Raw genomic sequence first — 20,111 nt, forward strand, 5'->3', positions numbered from 1 at the left:
CACACTAAAGGCCTATTTACCTGAGTTCTTATCTAGCCTTCAACAGAAAATTAGAAGGCACATTAAAAGGCACTTTGAAGAGAAAAAGTAAGCCTTAGAATATGAGTAAGACTCAAATATGATACAGATTTTGGAATGATCAGATGATGACTTTAAAACAACTATGATAAATATTTTAAAGGTTCTAGTACAAAAGGTAGACAACACGCAAGAACAGGTAGATAAGGTACAGAAAGAGATGGAAACACTAAAGGATAACAAAAAGAAAATGCTAGCTATCAAAAACACTGTAACAGAAATGAAGAATGCCACTGATGGATGGGTCTCATCAGTAGACTAGACACAGCCTAGGAAAGAATCCATGAGCCTGAAGATAAGCTAATAGAAATTTCCAAAACTGAAATGCAAAGAGAAAAAAGAATGAATAAAACAGAACATTAAAAAACTATGTGACAATTCTGATTTGTATATCATATAACTGGAACACCAGAAAAGAGAACAGAGCTTAAGAAATATTTGAATAATGGCCAAGAAATTACCAAAATCAATTAAAGACACCACACCGTTGATGTAGAAATCTCAGAAAACACCAAGTAGAATAAATACCCAAAAAATCTACATGTAGGCACAGCATACATCCAAACTGTGTAAAACAAAACACAAAGAGAAAATCTTGAAAGAAGTCTAGGGGTAGGGAAGGGGTGGTGAGAGGGAATATGTTATCTACTGAGGAACAAGGATAAGAACTACAGTGAATTTCTTATCAGAAACCATATAAGAAAAGAATGGAGTGAAATATTTAAAGTGTTGAAAGAAAGGAAAAGACCAATCTAGAATTCTATATGTAAAATTATCCTTTATAAGTGGGGGAGAAATAGACTTTCTCAGATAAACAAAACCTGAGAGAAGTCAGAGCTAACAAGACTGCCCCAGAGAAAATGTTAAAAAAGGCCCCTGAGGGGGGGCCTGGGTGGCTCAGTCGGTTGAGCATCTGACTTGGGCTCAGGTCATGATCTCATGGTCATGAGTTCAAGCCCCGCGTCGGGCTGTGTACTGACAGCTTGGAGCCTGGAGCCTGCTTCAGATTCTGTGTCTCCCTCTCTCTCTGCCCCTTCCCTGCTCATGCTCTGTCTCTATCTCTCAAAAATAAATAAACATTAAAAAAAAATTTTTTTAAACAAAAAAAAAAGAGGCCCTTGAGGGAGAAAGAAACGATATGATATGGGTCAGAAACTCATTTCTACATTAAGAAAACGAGAATTTCAGAAAAGGAATAAGTAAAGATAAAACAAAAGCATTTATTTTCTTATTTTTAACTAATCTAAAATACAACAGTTTAAAGTAACAATACTAACAATGTATTGAGTGATTATAACATATGGGTGAGTGAAATGAATGACAGCAGTGTCACAGGGACAAGAGGGATGAATGGAGAATATGCGTTCATGAAGTATGTGAACTACATGCAAAACAATACGGTGTCAGATGAAGGTGGACTGAAACTAGTTAAAAATGTATACTGGCAATGCTAGAGCAATTGCTAAAAAAAATTGTTCAAGTATAACTAATAGGCAAAGAGAGAAGGTAAAATGCTCAAATAAAACAGTAAGAGAAAGAGAAAAGGAAAAAGAAACAAAAGACAAACATAAATAAAAAACAAGTATGGTAGAAATGAACCAAAATGCGTCAATTATCACTTTAAATGTGAATGATCCAAATATATCAATTAAAGGACAGATCATCAGAATAGATGAAAAACCAAGATTCAACTATACGATGACTACAGGAAATTCTCTTTACATATAAAGACACAAATTAAAAGTAAAGGAATAGAGAAATACCATGCTAACACTAATGAAAACAAAACTGGCATACTCGTATTCATTTCAGATAAAGCAGACTTCAGAATAAGGAAAGTTATTAGGTACAGAAATTGGCACAATGATAAAGGAGTTAATTCTCCAAGAAGACATAACAACCCTTTATGTATACCCACCTAACAACAGACTATCAAAATATGTAATGGCAACCTGATAGAACTGTAAATCTGCAGATCCACTAGCGTTGTTGGAGACTTCAATGCCCCTTTTTCATTGACTTTTACATTAAGCAAGGAGAAAATCAATTAACTCACAATTAACTCACATGAAATATGCACCAAGTAAGATGACATTCTGGGCCCCAGAACATACATTAACAAATTTATAAGACTGGAAATCATACCAAGCCTGGGAGTCAGGCTGCTTGTATGAGTGTTGGTAGTTTGTGTCTTTCAAAGGACTGGTCTATTTCATCTACATGAGCAAATTTTTGGCCATAGGGTTATTTACGTTACTCCCTTATTATTCTTTTAATGCCTATGGGATTAGTAGCGATGGTCCCTCATTAATTTGTGTTTCCTGTCTCTCTCTCTCTCTCTCTCTCTCTCTCTCTCTTTTTTTTTTTTTTTTTTTTTGGTTAACCTGGCTAGAGGTTTCCCAGCTTTTGGTTTTATTGATTTTCTCCATTATTTTCTTTTTTTAAAATTTCACTGAGCTCTCCTCTAGTTTTTATTATTTTTTGGTTCTGCTTTCATTAAGCTTAAATTGCTTTTCTTTCTCAGTTTCTCAAAGTAGAAGCTTAGATTACTGATGATTCTTCTCTTCTAATATATATACTCACTGCTATTCATTTTCCTCTAAGCACTGTTTTTGCTATCTCCCACAATTTTTATTAATTTAAGATATTTTAAAACTTCTCTGGAGACTTCTGTGTTATTGAAAAACATGTTTTTAAATCTTCATAGATTTTGAGTTTTTCCAGCTATCTTTCAAGTACTGATTTCCAGTTTAATTCCTTTGTAGTCTACCCCAGAGCCAGACCTCTAAGTACTCACCTCTTCAGGAGCCTAGAACACAAGCACCCCCAATGCCTAAGTATCTCCCCACATCCATCAATCCAGACCTCTTCTGACTGCTTCCAGAAAACTGTCAGAATCCTCTCAGCCACAAGAAGGTGTAACTCCCTCAGAAATGCAACGCATCTTGGCAACAGGGGAAACCCATGAAGAATCTACCAGGAACTGCTGGAAGTCATTTTCTTGGCAAGCCGGTGGCCATCGAAATCCATCATCACGTCTCCTGTCCCTGATGGGCTTTTATCACCCTCCTATCTACCATTCATCTTTTTCCATCTTTTCCCCACACTGCCCCATGCTTGCTCTTCCCATCTTACCCTCCAACTGCTCCTCTTCGTCCCAAATCTTTTTGATAGGACTTTTGGAAATCAGATCTCAAGTTTAATACATTCTTCTATAGTTTCAAATTCTTCAACAAAAATTCCCTATATTTTCTATGCCTTCACTTCACTTTTTCCACCTAAAATTCCCCAGAAGATACTATCACCCTTCTCTTCATAAACCTCAACACTTTTGGTAAATATTACATAAAGTCTCTTCACACAGCACTCTGTTTTCATCTCTCTACTGATCATCATATCTGATGAACACGACGAGTCATTAACCAGGCAGAAACCATTCTCCAAGGAACACTGAAGTCTTCAAGGAAACGTGAGCACTGGTGGCAACATTTAAGTCCTGTAGGTGACTCCATAGATTTAGTTCTAAAATTCAACCCACACAGTACGTACACCATTTAACCTTCCCAAAACTGAAAGGGTCCCAAATCCCACAAAGCAGGTATTTTTTTCTCCCTGATTTGTATGACAAATAATCTACAGCCTTTTATACACAGAAATGGATTAGACCATACAGATTATACCACAGTCCTAACAACACATACTTTGCTGTGTAAGAAGGAACACTAATCCGAGAAAGGTGTGTAATCAGTTCTAAGCTGGCAAATAGCCAACTAAAAATGCATAGTAAAAGACAGCAGAGGGTCTCAGAGAGTCCAGCTTTGAGATGCGCTCTCTCCCCAGCTGCCATCCAGGCAACCAAATCCTTTTGTAGCTGGTTAACAGGCAAGCTCATCTGTGGGGGGCACTGGCACACAATAGTAGTTATGTTCTGCCTTACAAGTGACTACACTTCATTGAGTTTATGCTCAGTAGGGCAGTGTTTGCAAACCACTTAGATTCCAGGACGGAAAGAGCTACAAAAATGAAACACCCAGTCCTTCTCTGAGGTTTGTTATTAGCCTCTGTTAGCCACAGGTTACAGGGCACTAAACACTATGTACTGTGTGTTTGCTCGTAACCACTATGAAAAATAGCCTATAACATCTTTCTGAAGACTCCTAGAAAATTTTAAGTTAATTTAAAATCTGGGAATTTAACTGGGAAATACTTCAATTCTTAGAACTAGTTCTTGTCAAAATACCTCATTAATTCTTTCTTGGGTGTCAATCCAATTTTGTTTCAACCAACACTGTTCAACAGACGATTGCTGAAGTTTAATGCTACTAGGGGAAAAATGTGAACGGGGTGAAATAATCAGTTCCATTTGAATCTAAGTTCATTCCCAGCCTACAAGTAAACCTCTTTCTGATGTTAAGAAATGTTTTCAGAAAAATCGATTCAAGGGGCACCTGGGCGGCTTAGTTGGTTGAGCGTCCAACTTCAGCTCAGGTCATGGTCTCACGGTTAGTGAGTTCGAGCCCCGAGTCAGCTCTGTGCTGACAGCTCAGAGCCTGGAGCTTATCGGATTCGGTGTCTCCCTCTCTGTCTGCCCCTCCCCCGCTCATATTCGGTGTCTCTCTCTCTCTCTCTCTCTCTCTCTCTCTCTCTCTCTCTCTCAAAAAATAAATAAACATTGGGGCGCCTGGGTGGCTCAGTCGGTTAAGCGTCTGACGTCAGCTCAGGTCATGATCTCACGGACCGTGAGTTCGAGCCCTGCGTCGGGCTCTGTGCTGACAGCTCAGAGCCTGGAGCCCATTTCAGATTCTGTGTCTCCCTCTCTCTCTGCCCCTCCCCTGTTCATGCTCTGTCTCTCTCTGTCTCAAAAATAAATAAACGTTAAATAAATAAATAAATAAATAAATAAACAAACAAACAAACATTAAAAGAAATTTAAAAAAAAAAGAAAAATAGATGCATTAGCTTAATAGCCCAGGTATGTATAAGATGAGGCTTTCCATACACCATACAGAAGTTAGAGAACCTAAAAGAAAATCCTAAATACACAGTAAACTGATGTCCTTCCTCAAAACAGCCAGTCAAAACATCATTTCTGAAAGATTTCTATCCTGTAGCATGTATACCAAAATACAAAGTATTCATAACCAACACAAGCATCTACAAGAACTCTGGAAAAAGTACAGATCCACTCTGAAGAATAATTATATGACTACACAATATAAAGTGATTGAGTATATTAAAATACTATTTAGAATGCTTCTGAAAGCAATATTTTTAAAAAGTAACATTCCTCCAATTTATGGTAGTGAATTGTAGTCTGAGCTTCTCTGGCCTAGATAAAATATTTACATATATCGGGGCAGCTAGGTGGCCCAGTCGGTTGAGCATCCAACTTCGGCTCAGGTCATGATCTTGCGATCAGGTCATAATCTGTGAGTTCGAACCCCGTGTCGGGCTCTGTGCTGACAGCTCAGAGCCTGGGGCCTGCTTCGGATTCTGTGTCTCCCTCTCTCTCTGTCCCTCCCCCACTCGTGCTCTGTCTCTCTCTCTCTGTCAAAAATAAATAAACATTTAAAAAATTTTTTTAATCTACATATATTTTACAAAAGAAACTACTAGTAAATGTTGTTTATGTATTATGCATAATTTAGTTTAGAATCTCTGGAAAGCAGGGAAAATTTACTATGTTATCATTAATTTATGATAATTCATTTTATCACCTCAGAATTCCCCATTTCCTGGCACAATTTCATGGAAATGTTCATGTACTTCTCAGAAATACTGTACTACATTGTTGTTTAATGAGACAAGACATATGCTTATAACATTCACAGAAATTGTAAAATATAAATAATATAAGGTACCATCCAAAGGAAAAAACCTCCCATGTACCTTCAAAAGAGAAATCTTATTTGACAAGTTCTAAGAAGGAATATAAATATAACAAGCTCTTTCTCACAAGATATGAGGTACAAGAAGAGAAGGAAGACATCCTACTGAAGTCAGGTCCTCTCAGAAAAGATGAAATTTTTTTAATTTCTACAAATTTAACCAATAATATCTGATTTTTAAGCAGTTACATAATAGCATAAAATATGCACTGTAAAAAAAAAATGATTTAAAAGAATGGCCACAAACATTGTGAATGCACTAAATGCCACTGATTACATACTTTTAAAATGGTTAACTTTATATCCTGTCAATTTCACATCATTAGTTTTATATATAATTTTATATTAATAAACTGAATTAATTTACATAAATCAAATAATAAATTTTTAATGATCTGAAGGTAAATTTAAGAGAATCCAAATCATGAGCACTATATTCTCTCAATTTTTAAGTCAAAAAAAATTCATTAATTGAATTTCATATTATTATTTGCCCTGAGAGTCATAAAATTTCCTGTTCTCTAGATAAATCTAAATAATAAAAAGTTACTTTATTTGACATTCAGAGTCAAATATATTGAGAAGCTTGACACATCTAATATTTATTTTTTTTTAAGTCCAATATGCACCCTTGAAGGTATACTTTAATGGACAAAGAGGAAAGAGACTACTATTTTCGAAACCAATTTTACCAAAAAGGGGAGTAAAATAACAACTATGGCTTCCCACACATCTCTGTCCAGAAATTTTTCTTTAGCTTAATACCTACTTTAAATAAAATCAGTTTAAAACAGAAAAAATTAAACAACAAAAAGCCAGACACAAAAATCTTGAGACTCATCTTTTAAAAGAAAAATGAATACGCATAAAATATTAAGTCATACGTTACAAGTGAAAAATGCTAAATAAGCAACAAGAGTTTCAGGAGACAAAGAACAATGCAGAAGAAAACGCATAGAAAAAATAGTTCTAAGATCCAAATCTATATATTAATAGTGCAAAAACCAATACTCTAGGGCCTTCACAAATGATTCAGAACCAGATGAGCTTCATGTACTTTTCTCTGAATATTTTAGAAAATAATTCAGAATCTATTTTCCATCCAAAATCAAGGCAATGGCATATGCCAAGCATCAGCATACAGAACAGTGCTTAACAGTCTGACTCTGTCTCCTGTCTTTGTCACTTCCTACAAACATAGTTCCACATAACCAAGGTAAAATCCTCCCACTTAAAACATTAAACTCCAACAGAGAACCAAATAAGGGTTATGGCTATTACCCCCTCTAATGCTCCATGATGGTGTAAAAGACACACACTAGAGTGGAAGAAAAAGCAAAACTAAATAGCATGTCAATAATTAACTTTTTAAAGTATATCACTACCATGCATGTTTTCTATTTGTATAATAATTTAGCAACTTATAAATTATGTCCATATAAGCTCATGTTGCCAAAAAAAATGTGTTATATAATTATTTGAGTGATTTTTTCTCCTTCTATATAGATTTTCTTCTGAAAAGATATCATATATTATGTTAAGATATTGTATGTGCTTCATATATATAATTTTTCATACTTAGTTTGCTCATATAATAGATTCATATATGTATTAAATCTGAACAATTATAAATATTTAGTAAACCATTTTATAGCACAAAAATATATAAATATGCTTTTTGTCCTTACAACTTAAAATGAAATTAAATTTTTCCCTTCTATATTTTTCATTCAGTTTGAATATTCTGAAAGCAGTCACTATAACCAAATCAGCTAATAAATATATCACTTATCATGCATTTATTTAACTGCTGACATAATACCTAACAATATAAGTAAGCATACAAAAGGTATTACAGTCACACCAGTTCCCTGACCCAAATCATTCCAAACATAATTTGGGGACGATGAAACCAAAGGATTAGCACAAAGATAAAATCAGTCTCTCCACATATCAGATAAAAATCAAGTTATAGTGTGTGTGTGTGTGTGTGTGTGTGTGTGTGTGTCTGTGTGTGCGTGTGTGTGTGCACGTGCGTGTACCCAGCTATATGTGCTGGGAGAAGATCTTTTAATACTGGAATAATCACAGAATGTCATACCTGTGCTCCATAGATATATTTATCCAACATCTTGCCTCCTATTGTCTGTCCTCCTATATCCCAAACTTGAAGAGTAACATTCAAGTTTCCTTGAATATAAAAATAAGAATGCAGAAAAGATAAGTAACAAAATAACAGAATACAGTTTCAGAGAACACTAAGTCACAATGATAAACTATGAATCTATTTTGCCTTTTATTCTGCATGTTCCTATGGTCAGATATTTGGAACTGTGAAATAACGTTGCCAAAAGATATTATAGTGGGGGAATTTAGGTTTATACTTTTACCCCATTTCTATAGAACCGTATTTATAATCACCTTCAAAACAAAAGAAAGATTTAATTCATAAACCTCTTAAAACTTAAAAAAACAGTAATTTTCTTAAACAGAGAATAGAACAATAAAGCACTTATATGTGGGGTAAAAAAATATATACTTAAAAAATAAAAATAGAGCCGTATATACTAACCTACCCTATAGCACATAATGAATTTTGCTGTAATCTAAACTCCATAGCTTCTAATACTCATAGATTAATAATAGAGTACAAAAATGGACCCAGAGTTTCAACTCAAATTAATGGACCTTTAAAATTTGAATGTCACCTATTATATGCAATAGTAAACACATTTTTTTTAAAACTACATGTTTTCAAATTTAACCTATAAAATATAAACACATATGATAGCTATCTTCGTAACAGGATAGATACCCAGTATTTCACTAAATATTATGATACATTTATAACTGTTCAAAGAATTTCCGGTGAAACAAACTATTACATGTGCTTCGAAGCCTTCATAAAATGGTGTAAATCTTCCCCACACAAGCACAATGAAAGCATTTTAAAATACTAAAAAGCAATCTTTAAATTTCTTTTTTCTATTTTGCAAAATATTCAGCTGATCCAAAAATTTATGAGATAAGCTATTCTCTTATCAATGCAGAACCCCAGAAGTTAAAGACCATGTCCAACATGCTTTTAACATTTCAAACTGTTTCTCCTAAGAAAACCATACAGTTTTCTCCAAAGTTAGACAAAGTCTCAATTAGTACCTTCAAAATGAACTCCCATACTACAAATGTATCTTTCTGAATGATTTGCAAATAAGGAAAACTCAAAATAAAAACCTAAAGACAGCAAAAAATGGTCTTGCTTCAAAAGCAACAATAAAAAAGATTATAAAGACATGAATTTTTATACCAATGCAAAACACTCAACTTGGAGAATGTCAGTTTCACCATTCCACTGAAAAGCAAGTATAACACTGGATTAACCAGCCAAGTTTTACCCTTGACTCTAAGTTTTGTTGGGTTTGTAATACAGTCTTTCCATTATTTTGAGGTGGGTCTGTTGCATCTGCCAATGGGCAAAGGATTTACATGGGGAACTTCCATGGGCATTAATGAGAGCTCCTGGAGTTTATCACTCGTCATCATTCCCACATACACCGTCAAGGCTCACAGAGTAATGACAAAAATGTTCTTAAAGCTCTATGAATGTGAAAACCAAAATGTCACAAACTAAGACTGTATCCAATAACTGGGATAAACCCACTTACTTAAAAATCTAAATTTTTCAAGATTCAAAGCTGAACTCATTCTCCTCTGATGTGGTCTCAAATTAAGCAGGTGAGAAAGGGCCAGAAGTCACTAGATCTATGTCAGACAGCTTCAGAAGCCCCTAGATAAACAGGCAGTACTCTATCCAGTTTACTTGCACACTCTTACAGTCATTTATTTACTTCAAACCAACAGTGTTTAACAAAATTAACTTTCTTACAGGATTTTAGGCAACACTTAATAAAAGGCATTTAATCCCATTTTCTTCAAGGTCAATAACTCCTATCACTTAACTTTATATCAAGAAATAGAAAGCTTTTCTTTCTTTAAATTCTAATAGCGAGATCCTATCTGAATTAGTTATTGTGAACACCTTAACTACAACTTTAGGAACATGAGTTTCATTACACGTTTCCAAATTCTGACTACATCATTTCAAGACTCTACATTGTTTATTCAATTGTCTCCCATCCAAGAAGCTTTGATTTATATTCATGTGTTGCAGGTATTTTTTAAATCCATACCTTTCCAAATACAGTGTGTTGGTTGTTGTTGGCTTATTTCTTTACTATTTCTTATTTCCTTAATATACATATTCTAGTGCCTCACAAATAAAAATAGTTAGGCATTACTGATAACCCACAATGCTAGGCCAAAGCTGGGGGGGAAAAAAAACACTTTTGCTACCAGTATAGCTTCAACAAATGATACTAATTTCTTACTCATTTCATATATCTAGAAACATATTTTTAACTTCCACATTTGAATTTTAGGCTTATTAACAAATAAAAATAAAAATAAAAATAAATGAGAGTCCTCTATTTGGGAAACAAAATCACATACGGATGAAATTCAAGTTAATACTCATTTCAGTTTTCCCAAACATAAACATATAAAGCTTCCAAGTATATTTTCAAAGTGACATACCTAATAACCTATATATGAGTATTCAAGTAATCAATACTATCAAATTTTTAAAAACCAAAAATCCATCTAACATAAATTTCCAACTAATAACATTAAGGAAATTGTCAGCAATCTAATCTTGAATGTAAAATGCTACAAAATTCCTGCTCCTCAGTAAGAAACGACATGTAACCAGGGAAAAAAATAAAATAAATGAGGTGACAAAATACAGGTAAGTTGCTTTTGGTATGAATCAAAGCCACCAAGAGGATTCAACAGTGACCTTGTAAAAGTACACTTGGAGCCTTGGTTAACCTTACTTAAAGTGCTGCATAGTCAAGATGGAACTAAAAACACAAGTCTGCCCACTTCTTGTACTAAAGACTTAGAAATCCTTTTCACAGTAGAACGCTGTTTACTGGACTGTACCCACAAGCTTCCTGAAAGTATTTTGACTAAGGCTCTTAAGAAGCTCTATCAGCAGAATCTCTGACTAACAGATACACTATTTTAAGCAGTAAAATCTGCACAGTGGTTGCATCCAGACTATACAGCATACCGGAACATGAAATATACTAAAATGGATGAATATTTACAAAGTAATGACCTTGAAAACTTGCATGAAGAGAATGTCAATAGATGGACAGGAGGTATTACACCTCTAACGATCTGAATGGACAGAAGACTTACCAGAAAACTTAACAAACATTAGATTTGCCTAGTACACTCTATAAATTCAATAATGCTGTCTATAATGTTTTAGCTAGCGATACAAATATTAATCATTCTACATTTGACACAGTTAAAATTAAGGTTGAAGTTATAAAGGATATACTATGAACCTTGTAATTTACTTATCTCATTTGTTAATATACTATTAATTGTATAAAATCAAGTTATATTAAAATAATTCTTCCTGCTGAAATTTCTAACATATTTTGAGTCTATTAAGCAGCATAAAACCAACTGCCTTAAAAAAAAATTTTTTTTTTTTTCTGGAACTCTACCCATCAAAATAAAAACTTAATCAGGAATATTAAAATACACATTCATTGGACTATCAATTTCCTAACATCATTTTTAATAGAAGTACTCTCTAACTCTAAAATATTATACTATAAATGTTGATTTCAAAAAATACCAAGTATTTTTACAAAGTCATCAAAACTTTAAAATGGGTCACACTGTGCAACAAATCCGAAATCATCACATACATATTATATATATATAAGATGTCCAAAACCAGTCTTAAAATATCTTAATATCTGCGTGGTGCTTATTCCTTTATTTAAGCCTCTGAACTAAAAAAGTCAGAAAAACTAATATTAATGGTACAGAAAGCTGATGCTTTTGCCGATTAGCATCAAAAACAGTCAATAATTATATACATATTAAAGTTCTCTGTACAATTGGCATCCCTGAAAACACTGTTGCAAAAAATAAGCTTCCAGCATGTATATTACATGATTTGAGCATGTATTCTGCCAGTGACTGCTGTAAAAATTCTGAATGTAGCGTTGACCTATCCACACTAGTGAGAATAATAAAATGAGATTTTCAGTTTTGAATAGATTAAAAGTGAATACAATTGAAACAAAATATGCATATGTTTCTCATTAAGCCTCTTGCTGAACAATAACTTAGAATGGAAAGTTGGAAATCTTTTGTCACACTGTATCTTTTAATGCATTCTTCATTGGTAGCTGCATTCAGTCACAAAATATAATAGAGCATATTACCAGTGAGATATGCAGAATACCTTCAATTACCAAGAGTTTTCATTAGCTGCTCTAAAGCTTTCACAGAGAGATGTCTGATAGATGGGATGCTTGAGAGGCTAACATATTTCAATAATATTGGAATTTATTAAACCCCTGCCCACTATATCACTCATGCTCCAGTATATGAATCTGACGCTATACTTGCAACCGTTTTTATTCAAATGTGTTTCCTCAGAGAGGAGAGGGATGGACTGGTTCAGAAAGTCAATCAAGATAAACTGGTTTTAATAAAATACTTTAAACATATAATTTAACCATTACAAATGAATGGACAGAGCATTTTAAAGCCCCAATTGTTCAGAAACTAACTTAAAACAGAAACCACTCTCTTTTTGTTATTATTTCCCTGTATTTCCCACAAAATGTGCTGCAACTGGCATCTAAATAGTTTCTTTGCATGGTGAACTGAAACATCTTGAATGCTCAAACTGTATTTTTATGAGTGCCTAGGGACCCTAAATTTTAGTGGTCTATTAAATGCCAGCAATTTCATGCTGCCTTGCATAAAACAGCATTCACATATTAGAGCACAGAAGTTCCATAGCTACATTATACTTCTGTTCCAACTTTCTCTCGAACAAAAAACTGAAGCAGAGGCTAATCAAAATAATATTTAAAAAAAATAATCCTTTCCAGTCTTTTCACATTTAGTTTATACAATATCTGTTTATAATTGTACAGCATTTGATTTTTTTAACTTTTTAGAATTTTATAAACAACTATTATGTATCCTCAAAAAAATGTGTAGAGTGGTCAAAAATAGCAGGAGAGTAGGGGAGTATATAAACTTTTCTCTCACGCCCATAGACAATTCATCGTCATGGTAGATGCTGATGAAAATTAACCTCTGAAGATAGATTTGCTAATTATATATATTTTCACACAGAAGCGACCCCCAAATTTATTTTGCATGTCTCCCTATGTCTCTTATTGTAAGATATATACAATTTACTATGTTAAGATGTTTTAGTCTCTTACCTGGCAGTGTTATCCTTCTCAAAAAGAAATCCAGTCCTATAGTTTGTTTGTACTGTTTCCCAAAAGTTTCTTGAGCAAAACACGTAGCTAAGGAGGTCTAAAAAATTGATGCATAGAAAACCAAAATTAATGTCTTTGTTGTAGAAATGTAAACATAAAATCACTACTAAACCTTATTAAGTAATCTTAGTATTTACACTCCCATTAATCCAACAAGCAACTTTAAGCAGTTCTAATCAGTTGCAAGGGGAGGAGGGACTTAACACTCCCCCACGTAAATTCACTTGCAACTACTATCCGTGGGGACAACAGGCTAGTGGGTTGGATCTCTTTAAATCCCCAGATAGTCAGTCAAGCTCCTTCTTGCTGGAAATCAGAATTTGAGATCTAGCAACAAGAAAACTCAAACAACACGACTAAAGATATGTAGATCTATAGATATCAGTTGAATACAAATTTCAGAGAATTCTAAGTTTCATTTCTGAGGTTAAATATTCTGAGTATTTGTGCCCTCAGCCAATAACAAGCAGTACTAATTAAAAAGGGGGAAAGACTGTTTATATAATTTCTTTTTTCCCCACAAAAAAGTGTCTTTAAATGTCTAATTTTTCTCTACATTAAAGATGTTAAATGAAAATGATCCTATAGAATGACTGTGATAATATTTATCTTTAAAATTAAAAAGCATTTTTGAGACTAATATTATAGGCAAAAATAAGTATCTTCAATCCAACAACCATAAAGATTAAAAGTCACAAGATTATTATAACCAGAACAGATATATATATATAGATATATATAGATATATATATCTATATATATATATATATATACACATTTTTTTTTAAATAAAAACTCAAAGTTGTACTCAAAACTCTAGAGTACCATTTCATATCAAAGTAGAATCATCACTCTGGTAACAACTGAAATAACTCAATAACTTAAAGGCTTCTTAAACATTAAATGCACTATTTATCTGTACACTTCACCAAAAAGGAGAAAGGCAGCTTCACGAAGCTTTTATGCTCTTTAAGCAAGACTCCCAAAGTTAAGTGAAAATTACCCTTTTTTACTCTGAAAGTTAAAATTAGATGTCAACTCCCAAAATAACGAAAACTAAAATAAAATTTCGAAGATAACTTAGTATAATTAATTATGACATAAGTGCAGTAATGCAAAAGAAAACTTGGCCACATTTCAATTCCTTCAAACAAAAAGACCTAAAATTCCTTTTGACACAAGAACCAGATTTTTCACACAAATAACAATTTGCACACCCTCACTCCAATTCTTTTATTATTTAAACACTCAGAACTTGTAATAAATTTCTAAGATATTTGGTCAAATATTTATTGAACACCATAGGAAAGAGGTTCTGCCAGGCACTGAGAAATAAACTCACTACACCCAAATGAAAATTTATTTGGCTTCCCTGAACAATAGTATAAAAACTAAGAGATTAGAATGAAAAAGGTAAGCATTCCTTTTTAAAGCTTTTTGTTTTTCATTTAGCTTTATTTATGCCACCGAGCTTGTTTAACTTAGAGTGCAAAATCTGTTAAGAGGCTCATAGTTCTAGAGAAAAATACCACTATTTAGTACAGATGTTTCAAAGTGTTTAACACAGGGATGGTTGATATACTTTTATAAGACAAAGAGAAATTCAAGGCACATATAGCATTAGCATCGTGCCATTTAAGGTAATTTTTCCCATTCATTTAGGGTTTTCAAAGTTCAGTATTTTTACATTGATGAGTATTTAGAAAAATTCGAAGGTTCTTTTCTTGGAAACAGGACTGCAAGATTCTGAAAGCCCTACCCTCACACTTTTGAGGCAAACGTAAAGCTAGGATTTTTATCGGAATAAAGTATAATCTGTCAAAAGCATAGGTCACTGGGAACACAGAATATTAACATGTGTTCTTATACCATCTCTGGACAAACAGAGAATCGGCTGAATCAGTGGTAAGCACTTCCTCAATCATCTGGACTTTCTGCCTCTTTCATACTCAAATAAGTTCTCACAAGTCATTATATAAATATCATTCTTAAACAATCATCTACCACATCTGAAACATTTTTATCTGATTCTTTATATTGGTTTTTTTGGGGTGAACTTCTGCTTATAATTTTTACCAATATTACATTTACTAATACCAAAAAAAAAGAGACCAAAAAAGAACATTCTGCCTCAAAAAAATCTTAAGAAATGTGTAATAAAATCAAAAGTATGAATCAAAACAGAAAGAAATAGAAACACATGTTATTAGGAGGAGGAGCTTATATTTCTCCTGGAGAAACTGTTAGTGATTATCTCAATATTCCACTGCCTCCGTCCATGTGTATCTAAATGCCAGCAGTTAAAACTAACAAGAAAAAATCATGCTAGAAAAAAGAGTCAGGCGTTGAATCAGGATACAAGTAAGAATGAAAGAGAGGCCGAATTCATAAAAGGATAGTAAAGGAAACAGAATGGGGATGTTGATAGCAGCCAGTAACTTGAGGGCTGGACAGGGTATGGAGGAGAAAAAAGCTTGGTATACCAACAGAAAAAACGTTCAGTTCCTGATGTTTGTGTCTGAGAATCTCTGGCAGAAAATGCCTTTACAACTTTCAAATAGATTAGTCGAGATGACAGACTCAATCAGAACACCATAAAGAGTTACCACTGTTACCCTCTGAAGCAGAATCATAGTCCTAATTCAACAGTATGGAAGGGAGAGAAATTATGCCCTGTCCTACACTAGACGGAATTTTATAAAGAGATGAAAAACTGCAATTATTCACATTAAATTAGCAATAAGAGAAAAAAAAAAAAAAAAAACATACGGCAGGCTAAATAAAAAGCCCAGATACAACATGATGAAAAAACTTCAACTGAGTCACAGGTGTATGAAGACTGATATATACTAGGAGGGAAAAAAAAAAAAAAAATGAGCAAAAGTTTAAAGACTTATGATAGAATGCAGGATAAAGGGCAATTTTTGTCTCTTTAAACAAGTGTATTGGTGCTATAGACTGTCATTACAACTTGAAACAGGAAATAAATTCAGTTATGAGCTGACTGTAAAAAGATTTAGGAGATGAAAGATTAGAAGGTATTCAGAAGGAAATTGAATAAAACCATACAAATACACAACTTAATTTTTTTTTTATTAAATAAGAGTGTTAGAAACAATGCCGATTTATTTAAAACAGTCGAACTATTCAAACAGTTGCTTCCCCAAAACCTTCAAAGGTCATTAGAGGGTACGAGGTCGCTTTTCCTCAGCAATAAAAATCAGTAACAAAATCTCCACCCGGAAAGGCAGAAGGAAATCAACGGAATGCTCCCCATTTTGCATGTGGATGCCACCTCTCCCAGGTGCCCCAGGGAACTCGAATCCCACAAAGCCAGGGGCAGCTCTGCAGGGCCGACTGCCAGGGAAGATGTAACGAGCAGGCGTCGCCACAGAAGCCAGGGTCCGAGCTACACCAGTCACACGGATCGGTGAAGCCGGACACTGGCGGACAATAACCACCTGCGTTTCTGCAGACTCTGGCTGGGAACAGGGAGAGGGGAGGAACGGCGACAGGCTGCAGCAAGATTCCAGAAACCGTGGGCGCCTTTGACAGAAGCGACAGGTGTGAAGGCACCGCGGGCAGCAGCTCTTCGCTTTATTTGGGGGAGAGTCACTGACCCTTCGGGATCCCGTGGACCCTCACCAAAGAGCAAGCACCGAGAGAGGATTTTACACCATTTCCGGAGCTCCACGACCCAGAGTTAAAAGCCTCAGCCTAAGAAGCCAGGAGACTGGCTGTCGGATGTTCTCGCGCACTCGGTCTCAACCAACCGTCCCCAAAGGCTAGACCCTAAGCAAGGATCCCCTTTGGCAGGAGGGCGGCCGTACCCCCTCGGCACCCGGCCCTCACTAGGAGCGCCCAGGTACTTGTTGAATGAATGCTTGTGCGGACAGGTGCTGCATGAGCGGCAGCGACGACGAGGTATGACGCCATCAAACAGCAACCGGCGTTTATTGGGTGCACGCCGCGTTCTGAAAGCTTTACGTGGGTTTTCACATCTCATGTGCATTTGCACACTGCACCCTTTGAGTCGACCCCTCTCCATACCCACCTGACCGATGAAGCCCAAATAGGTTAAGAATTTGCCCTCCGCTGCCCCGACCAGTTAGCGATGGAGCCCCGAGGCGCACCCAGGGAATCTGACTCCAGAGCCAAGTTCCTGGCAGCCGCCAGCGCAGTGCTGGTATCCGAAACCGTAAAGCGGCCGGGGGCGCGGAAACTGGGGGGCGGGGGTGGGGGGCGCGGAGGCAAAGTGCGTCCTGGACTAAAAGAAGAACAAGTAAGAGGCCCTGGCAGATGTCTTGCCAGTCGTCGGAGGCGAGAAGCTGGAAAGCTTCCCAGGAGGGCGATGCTGGCCCGACTCTTGAAGAAGTAGGAGTTCGAGATCCGGGCAGAGAGAGCTGGGGAGTGACTTTTTTTTTTTTTCTTTCTTTCTTTTCTTTTCTCTCTTTTCTTTTTTTTTCTTCTTTTTTTTTTTTAATTTAATGGGAGCTGGACAGCTCCGTCAGCCTTCACCCAGCGCCTACTTCGTGTCTGGCCCCAGGCCACACGACCAGGTGGGCCCCCGCCCTTGGGGTAATGAGGCGACGCAGAGCGGCGGGGAGAAGGCTGGGGGGGGGGGGGGGGGGCCGGGGCCGCGCCGGGGTTCCTGCAGGCCGGGGACGGCGGGCCCGCTGGAGGACTGACCTTCCCGGAGGTGCCGTCCCCCAGCACGACGATTTTCAGTTGCCGGTCCTGGCTCTCCTCCTCAGAGTCCGACATGGTGTCCCGGGAACCAGGCTCGCCCTCCCCACCCCCACCCCGAGGTAGAGGGAGGAAGGGTAGGGGGGGGTCTCCGGGGGTGGGGGAGAGGAGGAAGGGCGACCGTGGGGGCAGGACCCCCCGCCCCGGTGTCTCAGCGGCCGCTGGACGTATCTAGGGTGAATCACTCGCCGGGCGCCATCTTGCCTACCTCCCCTCCCCCCTGAGCGCGGCCCCGCCCCCCCCACGCGCTACGTCGGTCGCGCTCCCCCTCCTCTGGGCCAACCCGCGCCGACCGCGAGCCTCCCTGGCGAGCCGACCCATCCGCCGGCCTGGGATGGGGGAGGCATTCGAACCGAGCAGGGAGAGATGGGCGCTCCTCTCGCAGGGGCAGCTGTGAAGCATAAAACTAAAATATAGGGTTCCAACCAGGTAGAAAAGTGGAAGCTGAGGAGCTCTCAGACGTCGTATTATATTCCCGTGTTTCCATCACCTCCTGAGAAGGTCCCTGAAGCAAATGGTTTAGTCCGAGGGGGAGGGGGGCGCGTAGACGCCTGGGCTGCGCGCCACGGTTGCCATGGAAGGCGGTGGGGCGGGGCCTGTCTCCAGGCGCCCGGGAAGCCGGTTGCGAGGGGCAGCGCACTGGGGCGGAGCCTCTGAAAGTGGTGTGGGCGCCGGGGGTGGAGACCCCAGAGGAGCGTGAACGCCGCGGACGTCGCTCGGGATCGCGCTGCCTTCGGGGGCACAGCAATAGTGGCTTGCCGTTTAACGGAGCTCTAGCGCTTATTCTGATCTCTCAAACCGTGGATTTTCTCGACGGAACAGAATCCGATGTTTCATTAATCTAGCAAGTACCCTGGAACAGCAGTTCTCAAAGTGTGGTACGAGAAACCCTTGGGGGGTTCCCAATAAAGTCAAAACTATCTTCATGACAATACAAACACCTTTTTGCCTTTTCTGCGTTCCTTCTCTCACGAGTGTACGTTTTCCAGGGGATGCATGATGTGTATGATATCATTACTCGGACAGTTAAGGAAGCGTGTGCTTGTTACGAAGTTTCAAACATTTCTTGGTATTAATTGCAAAGCAGTCATGATAACTGTAACTTACATAAACAAAAGCTCTTTGGGGTCTACAATAATTTGTTAAGAGTGTAGACAGGCCCTGAATCCCAAAAGTACAAGAACTGCTGTCCTGGATGATCTCAGTCCATTAGAGTAGGTAAAAAGACATAACTGAAAATTTCAAGATAGTAGGATAAATTCTACAATAATAATGCCAACTTACTCCTATGCTTGTCTCGTTGTTAACTACTTTACAGGGATTATCACGGTTAATTCCTCACGGGAACCCCATAAAGTAGGTAGAATTATCTCATTTTACAGATGAGCAAGCTTAAGGGACAGAAAGCCTAGCTCAGAGGCAGTGGTCCTGGAAAGAATGTAGGAAGTAGAATAGGAAACCAGTACAGTTTTAAGAAGTGCCCAGCCCTAAGGGGAGCATTGGAGTTCTAATCGTAGACCCACACTTACTAAATGTGTGACCTTGAACCACAGTTTCCTTATCTACAAAACAGAGGCACTACCTCCATCATAAGGTTGAAAATTAAATGAAGTAATCAATGTGAAGTAACAGCACAATGCCTGGCATATACTAGTAAGCACTCAATGTTAACTGATGTAATTACCATTTTCATCATCATCATTAGCGATGGTCCATATTGGAGCATCATTGCTTCCTCGCCATGTGACCTTAGACAGGTTTCTTATGTAGAGTCTAGTCTCTTCATCTGTAGATACGGTTAGTCCATGATACCCAGTTAGTAGTAGTTCCCAGTACCTTCCCTACTCCCAACCACCACCAACAACTTCCTACATTACTAGGTGTGTTAATGAGAATCAGAAAAAGTACCTCAAAGGGATTTGCAAAGTTATTTGTAAATGTTAGTTTGAGGAATCTGTTTCTAATGAGGACAGATCTAACCCCTTCTTGTCAATGAAGGGAGCTAATG

General features: G+C 37.2%; 1 protein-coding gene across 8 annotated transcripts in view; it reads right to left on the reverse strand.

Moving 5' to 3' along the window:
* Window positions 1-20,111, reverse strand: part of RAB28 (RAB28, member RAS oncogene family) — a 124,992-nt gene that overhangs the window by 95,957 nt on the left and 8,924 nt on the right. For 7 of the 8 annotated variants that reach the window (XM_049630318.1, XM_049630319.1, XM_049630312.1 and 4 more), the window contains exons 1-3: window positions 18,047-18,319; window positions 13,298-13,394; window positions 8,068-8,156 (exon numbers count right to left, since the gene is read on the reverse strand). In XM_049630318.1, the coding sequence (XP_049486275.1) occupies window positions 8,068-8,156; window positions 13,298-13,394; window positions 18,047-18,121 (261 nt within the window). In that variant the 5' untranslated portion in view covers window positions 18,122-18,319. Of the gene's footprint in view, window positions 1-8,067; window positions 8,157-13,297; window positions 13,395-18,046; window positions 18,320-20,111 lie in introns of those variants that run through there. The other variant, XM_049630317.1, reaches the window with a different exon arrangement.

This window comes from Panthera uncia, chromosome B1, assembly GCF_023721935.1.
Source record: "Panthera uncia isolate 11264 chromosome B1, Puncia_PCG_1.0, whole genome shotgun sequence".
Taxonomy (NCBI): domain Eukaryota; kingdom Metazoa; phylum Chordata; class Mammalia; order Carnivora; family Felidae; genus Panthera; species Panthera uncia.